General features: G+C 40.2%; 1 protein-coding gene across 6 annotated transcripts in view; it reads right to left on the bottom strand.

The window, feature by feature from the left end:
* The window catches only part of fgfr3 (fibroblast growth factor receptor 3), an 82,351-nt gene that overhangs the window by 21,431 nt on the left and 46,675 nt on the right, over positions 1 to 14,245 (bottom strand). For all 6 annotated transcript variants that reach the window (XM_047344724.1, XM_047344723.1, XM_047344725.1 and 3 more), the window contains exons 5-7: positions 11,008 to 11,177; positions 3,397 to 3,520; positions 2,459 to 2,649 (exon numbers count right to left, since the gene is read on the bottom strand). In XM_047344724.1, the coding sequence (XP_047200680.1) occupies positions 2,459 to 2,649; positions 3,397 to 3,520; positions 11,008 to 11,177 (485 nt within the window). The remainder of the gene's footprint in view (positions 1 to 2,458; positions 2,650 to 3,396; positions 3,521 to 11,007; positions 11,178 to 14,245) is intronic.

The raw sequence follows: 14,245 nt of genomic DNA, 5'->3' as shown, positions 1-14,245 counted from the left end.
GAGCCAGTGCATGGTTGCTAAGTCTTTTTCCAGGCACCAAAGATCAACTGAGGCGGATCTCACAAAAAAACTGAAAAAACTCCTCCCAGCCCGAGCTGCGCTTAAATGTTACAGTCTATGCCACACATGGGAAACTATATGATGTCTTAATGAGCTGCGGTGAGTCCAGATAGAAAGGCACACATAAGTTTCTGTAAATACTGTTTCAATTATGCCGCGGTCGAAAATAGAGCCTGGAGCCGCAGTCTGGGCCGATAGACCCACTTTCCCCTTCTTTCTCTCTCTCCCCTCCACACCCTGTCTCTCAGCCCATCCATCTCTTGATTTCATCTTGTTATTTTAAATTACAGCCATCAGTTTCTCAGACGCTCTCCGTATGTCCGCTGGATGATTTATATGCTAACTTGTGTTTTATTGAGTGCTCAAAGAGTTTTTCCATTAAAATTTATAGCAATTAAATTGTTGTATCCTAAAACTGATCTTAAAAGATTAACTAACTGCAATTTTGGTTATGTAAAGGTAGCATAAAAAACTTGCTATATTTGTGTTACTCTACAAAGAGCAGAACCCCACAACAGTACAAGCGTTTAAAAATATTACTATATTCAGTGGATATTTAATCTATATATTTGTCAGTCAGTCAGTCATTTTCTACCGCTTATTCCATAGTGGGTCGCAGGGAAGCTGGTGCCTATCTCCAGCAGTCTATGTGCGAGAGGCAGGGTACACCCTGGACAGGTCACCAGTCCATCGCAGGGCAACACACAAACAACCATGCACACACTCATTCACACACCTAAGGGCAATTTTAGAGAGACCAATTAACCTAACAGGCATGTCTTTGGACTGTGGGAGGAAGCCGGAGTACCCGGTGAGAACCCACGCATGCACGGGGAGAACATGCAAACTCCATGCAGAAAGACCCCTGGATGGGAATCGAACCCGACACTTGTCACAGATATAATTATTACAACTATAATAACAAATTTGTTTTTATTTTTGGCTACAGTTTTTTTTTAAATTGCAAACATTTGTCCTAATACCACAATATTGTGAAATTATATAATTTTTAATCAATTTCATAGTTTGAGAAGATATACTGGGCAATTTCTAGTGAAGATGCAAAAAGAGAGCATTTTTATGTTTTTTGGGCATTATGGCCACCATAAAATCAAACAAACATAAAAACTGTGAAACATGGGCCAGTCAAACCTGGACTGGAATACTCTACATCGATTGCAGTTTCTTTAAAAATGTGTTTGGTATTACTAAAAAAATGGGAGATTCTTAGTTTTCAGTGAAATATTAATAAAATTTAATCCCGTCTTAATGTCTTAAAAAAAAAAAAAAGTCATTATAATAAGATAATAAGCGTCATCCATTGACAGAACTTTTGGAGGAATCACAAGTGATTTAGACAAATTATTTGACACATAAGCAAAATAATAGATAACTACAGCAAAAGAAACCCTTTCCTTCTTTCATGTGGCTGCTTTTCTTTTTTTGATGAAAGGTGTGTCAAGAAAGATCCAGGGAAAACAGCTGAATGGCTGTCCTTCCTCTTCTTTCTTCTTTCTATTCTCAGTTTCTATCTCTAATGCTTTTGTCTAATACCCTTTTTTCCTTTATTCTTACACAGGCCTTCATCTAACCCCAGCACTCTGTCACATGTTCTCCCTCTCCCTGCTGACTTTGCCCTTCCTTCAGTTCCCCCACTCATTTTTTCCATGGCTTTTTTTGGGTGCCTCTTTGCTCCCTCATTCTCTCCTCCTACTCAAACCACGCGACGCAGCACATCTGACGGCAGCGGCGGTTAACTGAGCCCGTCTCCCTCCCTGCGTTGCCGCCACCACAGCAGTTAACTTAGTCCAAACCAGATGTTTGTTTTTATTCCTTGTCTCCAGAAGAAAAGACGAAAAGAAAGCTTGGGGTGCAAAAGCCCTGTTGGTTGGCGACAACAGACTCATCAACCCAAAAACATAAAAAAACAGGGTTAATAGTAAGTTTAAGGTGTTGTCCTGTGTTGAAGGAATACTTCTACTTCATTCTTTAGAACCAAAGCTGCGTGGGAAAAGATGAGACCTATTGGTGATGATAACCTGTGAGAGGAAACTCTTCCAAAAGAGCAAGAAGATGCCTTATCAGAGCAAGTGCACATGCCACATTCACAGTAAGAGCGGAAATATCAGCTTTGATTTGAAGTGATATCATTATCTTTATGGGTTTATACTTGCATACACTCCAGTTTCTTGTAATGATGCTACAGTGTTCGAGAAATGAGCTCTTCAATTAGATGCAGCGAAGCAAGGCTGTGGGCCCCGCAGACCCACCTTCTGCAAAGGCTCATTAAAAAAGACATTTAGGAAAAAATAACTATGAGTAAAAGTATGATGAGCTGAGCCTGGCTCCAGGCAGACCCATTAGATATAAAAAACATGGTGTCTGGCTCAGAACCCACCTTCAGAATGTTTACGTAGGGAGCGCCGTCAGGACCGTAGCGGCTGCCGTTCACCTCAATGTGTTTGAGCCACTGGATGTGCGGCTGGGCATCGCTATAAACTTTACAGTGAAACTCCACGTCGCTGCCCACCACCACCGTCTGATTGGCTGGTAGGCCCGCCTGGAGAATCGGCCTGTGAGGTGAACGCTCTGAGGGAAACATGGGAGAATTAGTTACGCCAGTAAATGTCTGCTGCAGAAAATGTTGACAACAGTTTAGGCTTTGTAACCAGATTACAAAGATAAACTATTCCCTGAATATTTACTGCTTTATATATGAGAAACATATTTTAAAAAGAAGTCTAAAGTCCAAAGAAAACTAGTATAATGCATACAAAACAGGAGTTGTATGAGCACTCTTGTTAAACCTAGTTAACCTGGCCACAGAATTTTAACTTGTAAATGTTTGAGTGAAAGCTTTGTTCAGTTCAGTAAACAAGGATTTACATAAGTCTAAGCATGAAAAACCTATTGAGCAATTCAGTCTAGTTTATTAGACAGCACCGAAGGTCTGAGTTTAGCAGTGCTAGTTGTAAATGTGAGATGAATTTTACACAGAAATCTGAAATTAGGCTTAAAACTAAATTTACTCCCAAGTTCTGAAAAGTGGACTAAGGCAACTGCTTGACTATATTTTAGGTGGAGCTATAAGCATTGTTTCTGTTTTACTTGAATTTAAATAGTTGCAAAGGTCTATGGAGGTGGCTCACTATTTAAACTAGTGTTGCTTACAAACACAACAGTATGTCGTTGGCATAAAAATGTCATTTAAAGACTTAATGATACCTGCTAAAGAACATACATAAAATGGAAATAATAATGCAACAAGTATTGAGCCTTTATTTGACCTTTAGTCGAATAAAAAAGCTTTATTAGAAAGTGAAAGTAAAAGTTTACCTAAAACATCCAGTTGGTAGGTGTGACTGATAGTGCCGTACTTGTTCTGCACCACACAGGTGTAGTTACCCCGGTCCGATGGCACAGCACTTTCCATTACCAAGCTCCACTGCTGATGTCTCAGCTGAAGAGAGAAGGGGAGGAGAAGGAATGTGCCATTACAACATAATAAAATGGAGGTGGTGTCTTTTACGAAGGAGTTTTTTTTAAGAAGTAATAAATAATAATAATAATAATAAGTAAACAACCAAACAAAAGGTACATGCTTAATAAATGTAACTCTACAATGCCAGGGCTTTTCTACAGTATATAACACAGTTTGGATGCTGACTTCCGAATTTATAACTGGTCTTTTGTAGGAATGGGTACCAAATTCGGTACTTTTATAGGTACCGGCCAAATCCCGTCGGTACTACCAAGTACCGACTCACATAAAATCAAACGGTACCATCTTTTACTACCTAGACGCATTATTGTGACACTGAGGGAGTGGAAGAGTGGACGATTTTCCATGCCAGACATGAATGCAGCATGGCACGCACATAAGTGTAATAACGTCAGCAGCTGCTGATACCCACAACAAAGCATGGCTGATGGAACGTAGGGCTCCAGTTTTCAAAATGCGACGCAGATCACGCTCGCTGCAATATTTGTGATGCAATGTGCAAGACCAGAGGCGGGAATACTTCTAATCTGAGGAAGCAGCTGGTTAAGCACAATATTTTTCTCTGAGAAGAAATGTTTGAAACAACTGAGATGTTACAATACAAACAGCTGGATGTTGTTTTGATATATTCATTAACGTTTATATATTGAAAAATAAATATGCTAAATTGAATATTTTTGAGATAAACAATGATGAATACCTTATTATTATTCAACAATGTGACCCTGTCATACAAGCCATTTTCACATTGGATGTCTTTCATAAATGAGTGTTCAGTAGAGTCTCTAAAAGCATTTTTCTGTCTGCCTGCTGTGAGGGCTGACAGAGTTTTTTCTTTTGCACCTCAGAAATTGGTTTCACTGTACCACTCAGGAGCTATCCATCGCCGGAGACTCAAAGGCAAACCTCTGCGCAATAATTCAAACCAGGTGCTGCTGGAAACAGACAGATACTAAGTTGACAGGCTCCGAAGGCAAATGAAAGGAGTTAGTCTCCACGGGCCAGTGGGGATGATCTGCACCGTTAAAGGGAGAAACGTGCACCGCAAACACCACTGCTGGACAAGAGCAGGGTGAGCTTCTCTGGAGGAGGTCAGAATTACTAATGAGGGATGATGTCAACAAGGTGACTTTTTAGGGTGGAACACTTAACCTAACCTGCATAGAAAAATGTGCTGACCCAGAGAGGACTGTGGCGTTTTCACAAACATTTAATCCCACATGCTTGGGGGACCGAGCAGCTGCAGTATATGCATGCGTTTGCAGGCCCCTTCTTCTTCCCTCTGCGTCTTAGAGCGTACACTTCTTCACCCTCTCTCTTGGAGGTGCATTTGGAAAATAAAGCAACAGTGTAAATATTATGCCTGAGTGTGCTTTTTTTTGCAGTTGCGTGGTAACATAAACCAGGCCGCCCGCTCAGCAAATGGTTTTTCTGTGGAATGGCTGGCTCCACCCCGTCTACCCCCTCTCAGAGATGAGGAGTCAAACTCAAGTCAATGGCTGCTCTCATGAGCAGATGAGTGACGCCTTGTGCTGTGGTCGCTGAGGGGAGAGGAAAAAAAGCGCTGCATGAGAAGGGAGGAGGCTAAAATGTGGTAAAATATGAGCTGAAGCTGATATTCAGTAAAAGCCAGGACCACCAACAGAACCAGGGAGACTATATTCAGAGCTATGGCATACATTTAAAATACTTTCTCTACTTCTGGGACTTTGAGGTGTGAAGTTTCATTTTAGATGTTAAGTGTTCGATGTACTTTCCAAATCTGAAATCAAGTATTGCTTTTAAATGTGGCAGTTCATGACTTGCATTGTCTTGCAAGAGCATCTATACCTCAATAACGTTTTCACATTTTATCACGTGTATTTTATTGGGATTTATATGACAGAGAAACATAAATTAGTGCATAAAGTGGAAGGAAAAGGATACGTGATTTAAAAAAAATACAAACCAAAACCTGAAAAGTATGGAGTTCATTGCTATACAGTCTACTCTGATACCCTTACAGTTAAGTTATCTAATTTATAAATAGGATCTACTTGTGTGAAAATAAAGATAAAGTTACAAAAAGAAAGAAAGCCAGTTTTCCACAAGTCTTTTAGGGGACACACCAAACGGGAGTATAAGGTGCTCAGGTCAGATGAAATCAGAATTTAAATTGGCCAGCTGTAATTGGAGTGAAATCTGTTTAAACAAGACAATGACTCAAGGGCATGCTTCCCTTGTCAGATATTCATTTGTAAAAAAAACTGAAAACAACTTTGTGTTGGTTTGTATAACAAAAAAAAAGTATATTTCTGCAATGTGACAAAATGCAAAAACTCTCGCTTTCTGAAATGAAATTTCTGCTATTAATTTAAAAAAATTAACTTTCAGTGACTTTGAACAACATTCCTCTGCCTTTCAATGCTCACTTTAATTATTTTCTACATGCATACCATTGGCTTTTATTAATATGTTGCACTGGCTAAACCCTAGTGAACTTGTAGCATTAGTCCCTAAACGTGATAATCCCATCCATTTCAATCATGCCAGATTCCAAGCAGAATTAAATTATTAAGCAGCTTATGTTGGAGTCATAGGAGGCTTTAAAGGTTTTAGGGCTTTGGCTGTGGATGTACAGAGTGGAGCCATGGGAATGGACATAGGGCTTGACACCACAAAAAATCTGCATCTAAAGGAGACGAACCCTTCACAGCCTTGGGAGGGACGCCAACAAAGGCGTTTGCGGACAACAATCTATTTCATTTTAATGTTTTGTTGTTTCCCTTATAGAGGGAAGACACTAAAGTACACTTTAGTCAGCTCACCCCAGCGGCTGGTTATTTTGTGTATTTCAACAGACATGAAATATCCTTGATGGACGTAAAAAAGACACATTTTTGGTAGTGCAGTAGTTGTCTGAGAAAACACAGGAAGCGCGGTTCCCTTTATAGTGCAAACCCTCTGTCTTCACCTCGCAAAACAGCCCTTTCAGAACAAGTGGGGCCAGTTAGCAGAATTTATGACCATGTCAGAGCAAACCAACGGCCCGGATCCACGCTACCGTCTAATTTGACCCACAGAGAGAGCGGAAGCAGAACGATGTGGCCCTATGGGCTTGCTATTAAAGCTGGGAAAGTTTTGTTAGTCTGTTGCCTGACTTAGGTTCAGCTTGACATTGTATCAACAAAGAGGATAGGGTTGTAACACTGGATGTGTGAAAGTGACAAAACACAAAACAAAACCCCATTAACAACAGACTTTTAATTTGTGTATTTTAATAAAACAACAGGTGAGCAACGTGAATGTTGTGGCTATGGAGGGTCTATAATTAGATTGGGGAAAAAAGGGTCTAAAAATAATCTTGCAAGTGTAGAAATTCCTGAGCCCCCAGCAGAGACTGGAGTAAAAACTGTAGCAGAAACCCAAGGATTTTGAAGTGCTTAAAGTCCTAAAAATTAACAATATGGAGCCAGCATAAAAACCCCTGCCCTGGAAACATGTCAAAACAGGGGTTGAAAATTATGGATAGAAAAAACCCCAGTAATAACACTGTCGGGAACACAATAAAAACCCTTCTTCCATCTTATGTGGCTGCACATAGCAGCATAGGCTTTAAGTGTTGAAGACCCAGGATAGCTCAATAGGGTAATGGCATCCCCATCTCCTGCCATGTCCATCTGACAGCTCAATAGAGGGTTAAACTCTGACCTTTAGGCCCCGGCCTTCTATAATGGAGGGCTTCACAGTTGTCTGGGAAGGTGCACAGTGTACTTTCACAATCCTCTGCTGGAATCCTCTTTTCCATTTTAACAAACGAGGCAGCAGTTTACTGTTTAGTTCCCTATTTTGCATATCATTCAACCTACAAAGTGCTTGTAGAATTAAATGAAAAGACACACAGTGTGAAAAGAATAAAAAGACCTGAGCAAAACATAAACCTAATGGACGACAAAAAACTGATAATTCAGATGTTTCTTATTAAAGTGGAAAATAGCCATTTGACAACAACATTGTCAGCATTTTTCTAAAAAACTGTACAGCTTCTAGCTGAACTGTCCAACTCAGCCATAAATGTTTTATAAGCAGCTTTTAAAAAAGAGTTGCTGACCAACTATGTCTTGTTTTGGACCATTGCATAAGAGTAATCTGTGATTCTAATAGAAAAATCAAGACTTTTTTCACACACCCCTGAGCTCTGAAAGCACTCTGAAGAAATGACAAAACTGGCTGGTAGGCAGCAATAATTGGACAGAACTCCACTGGCTCAGTGTGGGTCGGTTAGCTGGTCATCCACAGTCCCACAAACACACACCTCACTTAGAGGGTGATGCAGTCCTGTCCAAAGGCTAAAAATCAGAATGCCTATGATTCAATTAGCCAAAATTAACCATGGCTGTCACTACAAAGATGATGTTGTCAAATTAGAATGGATGAAGGAAGAAGATGGCTTCACCTTGAGGACCCCGATGGGGGAATAGAGTCTTTAGAATGCCATTGTTGTGCTGTCAGGACTGAGTCCCCCCTGCCTTCTATATTCAGACAACCCCAGCCTTCTGAGATGAACTCATCACCTCCACATGGAAGATGGGGTCGTATGGTCTGTGACACGGGGTAACAGAACGCTATCCAAATCTGTCTTTTACTCGTGCTGACATGTAGACAATTTAATCTGTGCTTGTGCTGCTCTGAATACATAATCTTTTCATTTCTGTATTTTTTTCTGTATTTACTGAAATCAAATTCGACACAATTCTATGTACTAATTAGGTGACTTCTGAATGTAAGTGGTTGTTTTTATTTAGAGGTACTAAAGTAAAGGACATGAATCAGGATTTTTATTTGTAATACCATTTTAAAACAGTTCATGATTTTCCTTCTATTTCATAACCGTGAGTGGTTTTACACTGAAGGAGACTTTTATGAGACTTTGCACATCTGCACAGTGAAGGCATGCAATAATTGTGATTTGTTTTTTCCTTTTCAATGCAGTGATCAAGTCTCCTTTTTAAATGTACAATTCTTATGTTTTATTCCTTTAGAAAGAGAGTACAAACATACATCTTAGGTGTCAAAACATGTATTTCGTAATTGTTTGGCAAAAAAAAGCTATATCTCAATTTTTATTAATTTCTGTTTTCTTGTGAAAATCAACTCTGTTGATCACCTTTGACATCTGTCTGTGGTTTTATTAATAAATAAACATTGAACGTGTCAAAAATAGCATGAATTCAGATTGGAAAGAAAGCATTTTTTTTATTTCTTGAACAGTTCAATTTTTAGATAATCAAAGTTTTTGTATGACAGCTTCAATTTGCAGAACGCTAGACATATAACTACAAACAAATAATGTCTAAGGATGCATTTTTATTTTATTCTTTACAACTTAAAGCTAAAGTTTAAACTTTATATGTTTTTTTCATTGAACCCTCCAAGTTTCATTAAGGAGGCAATGATGTGGTCAGCAGAGATGTTGAAATTTGGGTGGGTTCAAGCTCTTACATCGCTGAAGCCGTGTCAAATTGGGGTCTGTCACCCAGCACCACGGTTCTATAGTGGATGACTTCTCCCTTCACCCCTGTGAGGGCCAACACTGGCCACATGCTGATTAGCTAACTGGATTTTAAAACAGTTTTGGGACAGAAGGGAGGGGAGGAGCATGTGAATATTACTCAATAAAGACACATGGGAGAACGTCTTGATTACCCAACATGGACATAAAAGAAAACGTGCCACTGTTTTTGGCATGTTCAAGAAAAGAGGACCATCTTATTAAGTCATCCATCACCACTGAATATCTAAATTTGAATTATTGCGAAAGGGGAGTAAGATGGCTCTAACATACTAGTTATGGAAGTAAGAAAGTAAATGAGTAATTGAATGTCATACATAGGTAGAACATGGTAATAACTAAGGGAATATTAAATACTATCAAAGAAAATACAAGCTGCTATTGTTTTGGGAGAATCTGTAGCCTAGCACTGCTTTATGTTCAAAATCGAATCTGAATTGTGATGTCAGTTTCCAAGTAATCGCCACCTGCTGGTGAAAAATATGTATGACAGGGCTTTTATCTCAGTCTAATACATTTTTCTCGTTCTACAAGAAAAACTAGCAGACTGTTGAAAATATTTTTTGATATTGCTTTTTTCAGACATAAAAGCTTTTAGACACACAATATAGATATATTGGTTTTCATATAATTCATTATGCATATGTATCTGTAAGGGGGGAAATACTTTTCCACAGTACTGTAGTTAACATTTTTCCCAAGACTTTCAGGGGGGTTTGATGGAGACGTTCAAGATTAGATGAACAGGTGGAACAAACATGTACATACTCTGAGCAGTCAGTTAGGGATTAATCTACTGCTAACAACGTGGAACCAAGCTTATCATCAGCAAATCATCATGTATACTACGTATGCTAAAAGCTGCTGTCGGGGAGCCACTTCAGTCAAAGCTAGGGTGTCCTGAGGACTGCTGACAGGTGTTTGTGAATCTTTGTGTATGAGTGTGTGTGTATGGGTTAGGGCGAGTGTGAGAGAGAGATACATAGATACAGGAACAGAGAGTGGGGACAGAGCGAGGGAGACAACTGCTGTTGGTCTGCTGGGAGCAGATGTTGGAGATCTCTGTAAACTGTTAATAGCTGCAGGATCTCGTTACATTTAACTCTTTAAAGGCCAAAGTTCCACTTTGGAAAAATGTGCATCAGTACTTCGCTGCCCTCGTCAGACATGTTTACTCTGCTGACATTAGAAGATGCAAATGTGCAGCCAAACAGCAATGTTTCAATGCCAGTCGCCCCAAGTTATACTTCAAGATATTTAATTTCAAACGAGATGAAAAAAGCAGGACTTTACAAAAGGAACAGCAATAAGTTACAATATTTCGGTAAATATTTAGACTGTATGTTATTAGTTAATAGGTAAACCTAAGCCTGTAACAGTGAGCTGTGCCATTCCACATGAGAGCCCAGCCTGAAGTGAATCTGATGACGAAACTGAACACAGCAGCTGTTTGCTACAGCTCTTTACTGTCAACACTGAACTATCATGCGAGCATGCATCTGTCCAGCTCTGGTTTCAAGACTGCTGTTTGACCCCCCAAAATTTATTTTGGTCGTTAGTTGGTAGAGTATGACTCTGTGGCGTCTTTCCCGATCTTATTCACCGTGAGAAGATCCACTGGGCATGGCCTTCTTTCAGCACTCATGGTTCACACTCCTTCGATTACGGAAATTCATGTCGAGAAGCATTGCAGCACTCCCCTACAGACGGACAGACAGGAGCTTTTACTACCTTCCCAGGGGATTAAAATGCCCTGCTAAAGGACATTCTGGTAGCACCTTAAGCAGACGGATTGCGACCTCCACCTGGCAGTATTCTGAGTGTGAAGGTTCGAATCTATACATCACAGTTCTGCTCCTCTACCCTTTAAGTGTCAACATGCTCTTTCTATCACCTTGATGCCTCCCATTCTCTGCTCGCCCTTGAACTCCTTGCCATTCTTGAGCCAGCGGATGGTCGGCATTGGGTTTCCGCTTGCTGCGCAGCGAAACTTGACAGTGTTGGCTGCAGGGACAGCCAGGAGCTTCTTATCCATCCGTTCAGGCCTGGTCCAGAAAGGAGCTTCTGTGGGTCCAAACACAAAACATAGTTAAAGACTTCAATAAGCTCAACCTTTCAAAAATAAAGAGATTCACACTTTGCACAGAACTGAAAGGATTTTAATGAATCATGTAAAACAGGATTGCTGGTCATTTTCTGCTCCTGGTTTTCAATTTTCTTCAGTATTCTTAGATCATAGAACATTTGAGGAAAGACTACTTGGGAATGAATACATAGATTGCTATAATTGCAAAAAGATGGCCCAGATGGCAAAACTTGCTCCCTTGCCCTGTATTTAAAGTGATGCAGCTTGGATGAGTTATGTGCTTCACCAAAACAAAAGTGAGATTCTGGATTTCAGAAGATCTTCCACCACAAAAATGTAAAGAGAAGTAACATAATTCTTTTTTTCAAGTTTCTGTATTATTTTTGCAAATTTGGACGACAGTAACAGGAACAAAATCTAGCGTGCAATAAAAAAAAAAATCTTTTTCAAATAGACATAAACAGTGCTGAGTTCAGATTTTGTGCTATTACAACCACAACACATCAATGTATTTTTGGGGATTTAATGTGACAGACCATCACAAAGCACTGCATACTTAAACTGGAGTGAAAATGATACATGGTTTTTAAAATGGCGTACATATGTATGAAATCTTTTTATTCTGACAGTCTGGCAATTTGATCTCAGTTTAAATACAACTGTTCTGTGAAGAGATCAAAGGTTTGTTAGAGAATATCAGTGAACAAAAAGCAACACGAAGATCAAGGAACACAGCAGACAGGTCAGGCATAAAGTTATGGAGCGGTTTTCGCAGACTTAGGTTACAAAATGGCCAACGAGGCCCATCCTAACTCTGAAGAAGCTCCATAGACCTACAGCTCACTCAGTACAATCTCTCGAAAGTAAAACTATGCATGCCACAATCCTAACCTTTGTGGAGGAGCAGCAAGAAAAATGCTGTTTTGGAAAGAAGGCAATAAGAAGTCCTGTTTGCACTTTGTCACAAACGATGTAGGGGACACAGAAAACACATTGAAGAAGGTGCTCTGTTCAGATAAGACTCAACTGAACTTTGTGACCGACATGCAAAACACTTTGGGGAGCTGCAAATTGACTCTGTGCATTACCCTGAACCTTCTAGCGAGGCAACAACCGTAAGCATACAACCTGAGCTGCAATGGAATACCTGAAATCAAAGCATAATTATATTAGAATGGCCAAATCAATGTCCAGACCTAAATGTTAAATCTGTGGCAACACTTGTAAACAGCTGTTCATAGATGCTCTACATCCAATCTGACTGCAGAGAAGAACTACAAGGCCCCTGTGCTTTCACAAGGCACTGTATGGAAAACACTTATCTGGCACCTGTTTACATGAACCTGTGGATAAAGTTCTTACCCAGGCCCATTATACCCAATTTCAAGCCCCACTTGCTTTACAAAGGGATGTTGTTTGGTTCATGACAAGGACGCAGAGAAAATTGCAGTTTGACAAAAATTGAAAAAGCATAAAACTAGTGCCTGAAGCTCTCCGAGGTCTGAACAAAACTTATCATCTCCTTCACCTCCAAAACAATACAAGAGTTCATCTGAATTGTGCAATCCTGGGAGTTTGGAAACCTGTCAGTGCGATTTATTGAGTTGTATTGAGAAGATGGCGAACAAAGAGAGTGCAGCCAGTCAGACCAGCTCTTTGTCCCATCTGTGAGGGTGAGAGCGCTGAGGCATGGTTTGCTCACTCTCTTCATCAGTCTGTGTGTGTGTGTGTGTTTGTTTCCCTGGACAAAAGCTGGGGAGGTGGCTGACCGGTCATCAGATGTCTCTTTTACTTTTCCAAACGCAGGAGGGGAGTGAGGAGCTAATTACCATCTGAATGGTAGGACTTCTGTCCCTCTGTGTGCTCTATCAGGCATGGATGAGATAATAGTTAAAAAGTAATCCAACCCCTCAACAGAAAAAGTGATGCTTTTACTTCAGGTGGGATGTCAATCACTGCCGAATTATGATCTCACCATCAGATCTACTACAAGTGCTTTTATCACAATGTCTGCGGTGTACTGATACATTTCTGACACACATTTTTTGGCTTCTGCTTTCAAACACTGGCATCAGCTTCACAGAGTAATTGCAACCAGACTGAGAGAGATATTCAGTGTTGAGAGACACAGACGTATCTTCTGAGAAAGCAAACAGAAGGTTACTAAAGTCTATCAGACAGACAGTTATCTGTGTGTGAGTGTGTGTGTCCAGCACGGCCTTCCATCCACATCAGTTTGCAAAGACAAACACTCACCCACATACAACCACTTACAAACCACCTCCACACTGAAGTAAAACTGTTAGGCTTCATGGCTTCCCTCCCCCTCATCTCCCCTCTATCTCTCCATAGCTGTAGTGACTCGTCACTCCCTCTCAGTGTGGGACAACCCTCTGAGGAGTCTGAACACATTGTTTTCTTGGCATCGTAGTAAGCCACACGCACTTGATCAAAAAAAGAAAAGCTTTCCAAATGTGTGGTCCTTCTGCTCCTGAACTCATCTAAGCCTGAAAACGCTTTCCTGCTGCTGATCTCTCAGCCACAATGACATCTCAAACTCAAAATAGATGAGGATTCAATACGTTGGAGGAGTCTCCGTGGTTTCCTCCTTCAGTTATTTTTTTCTCTTTTAACTTCTTGTTTAGTAATTGAAATGCCCGTTATTGTGATTAAAAAATTTGCTTTGGAATCAATTCTAGCCCAAAAAAAACATCCTTGTGGATTCCTCGCCTAAAATAGCCTTACCAGGGAGTGATATACAGACAAAGAAAATAAATAAAAATTGAGGTGGATCAAAAAGTTGACTGATGACCAGGATTAGCTAATTTTTACCTTGACCAGGGCGGCAAACGGAAACTTAAAAACTGATCTTTTTCAAATGATTGAACTTTGTGACAAACATCCTAAATAATTTGGGTGGCTGAAAAATGACTCAGCATCACCCTAAACAAACCACCCCCTACAAGAAACATGGCAGTGGCATCATTATGCTGGGGGGATCCTATCATTCAGCAGGAACACCATCATAAGTGCTTCCAGGTCAAAC

This window comes from Girardinichthys multiradiatus, chromosome 19 (genome assembly GCF_021462225.1).
Source record: "Girardinichthys multiradiatus isolate DD_20200921_A chromosome 19, DD_fGirMul_XY1, whole genome shotgun sequence".
In the NCBI taxonomy this organism is placed as follows: Eukaryota; Metazoa; Chordata; class Actinopteri; order Cyprinodontiformes; family Goodeidae; genus Girardinichthys; species Girardinichthys multiradiatus.
The sequence above is the reverse complement of the archived record's forward strand: the minus strand, read 5'-3'. Positions and strand labels throughout refer to the sequence as shown.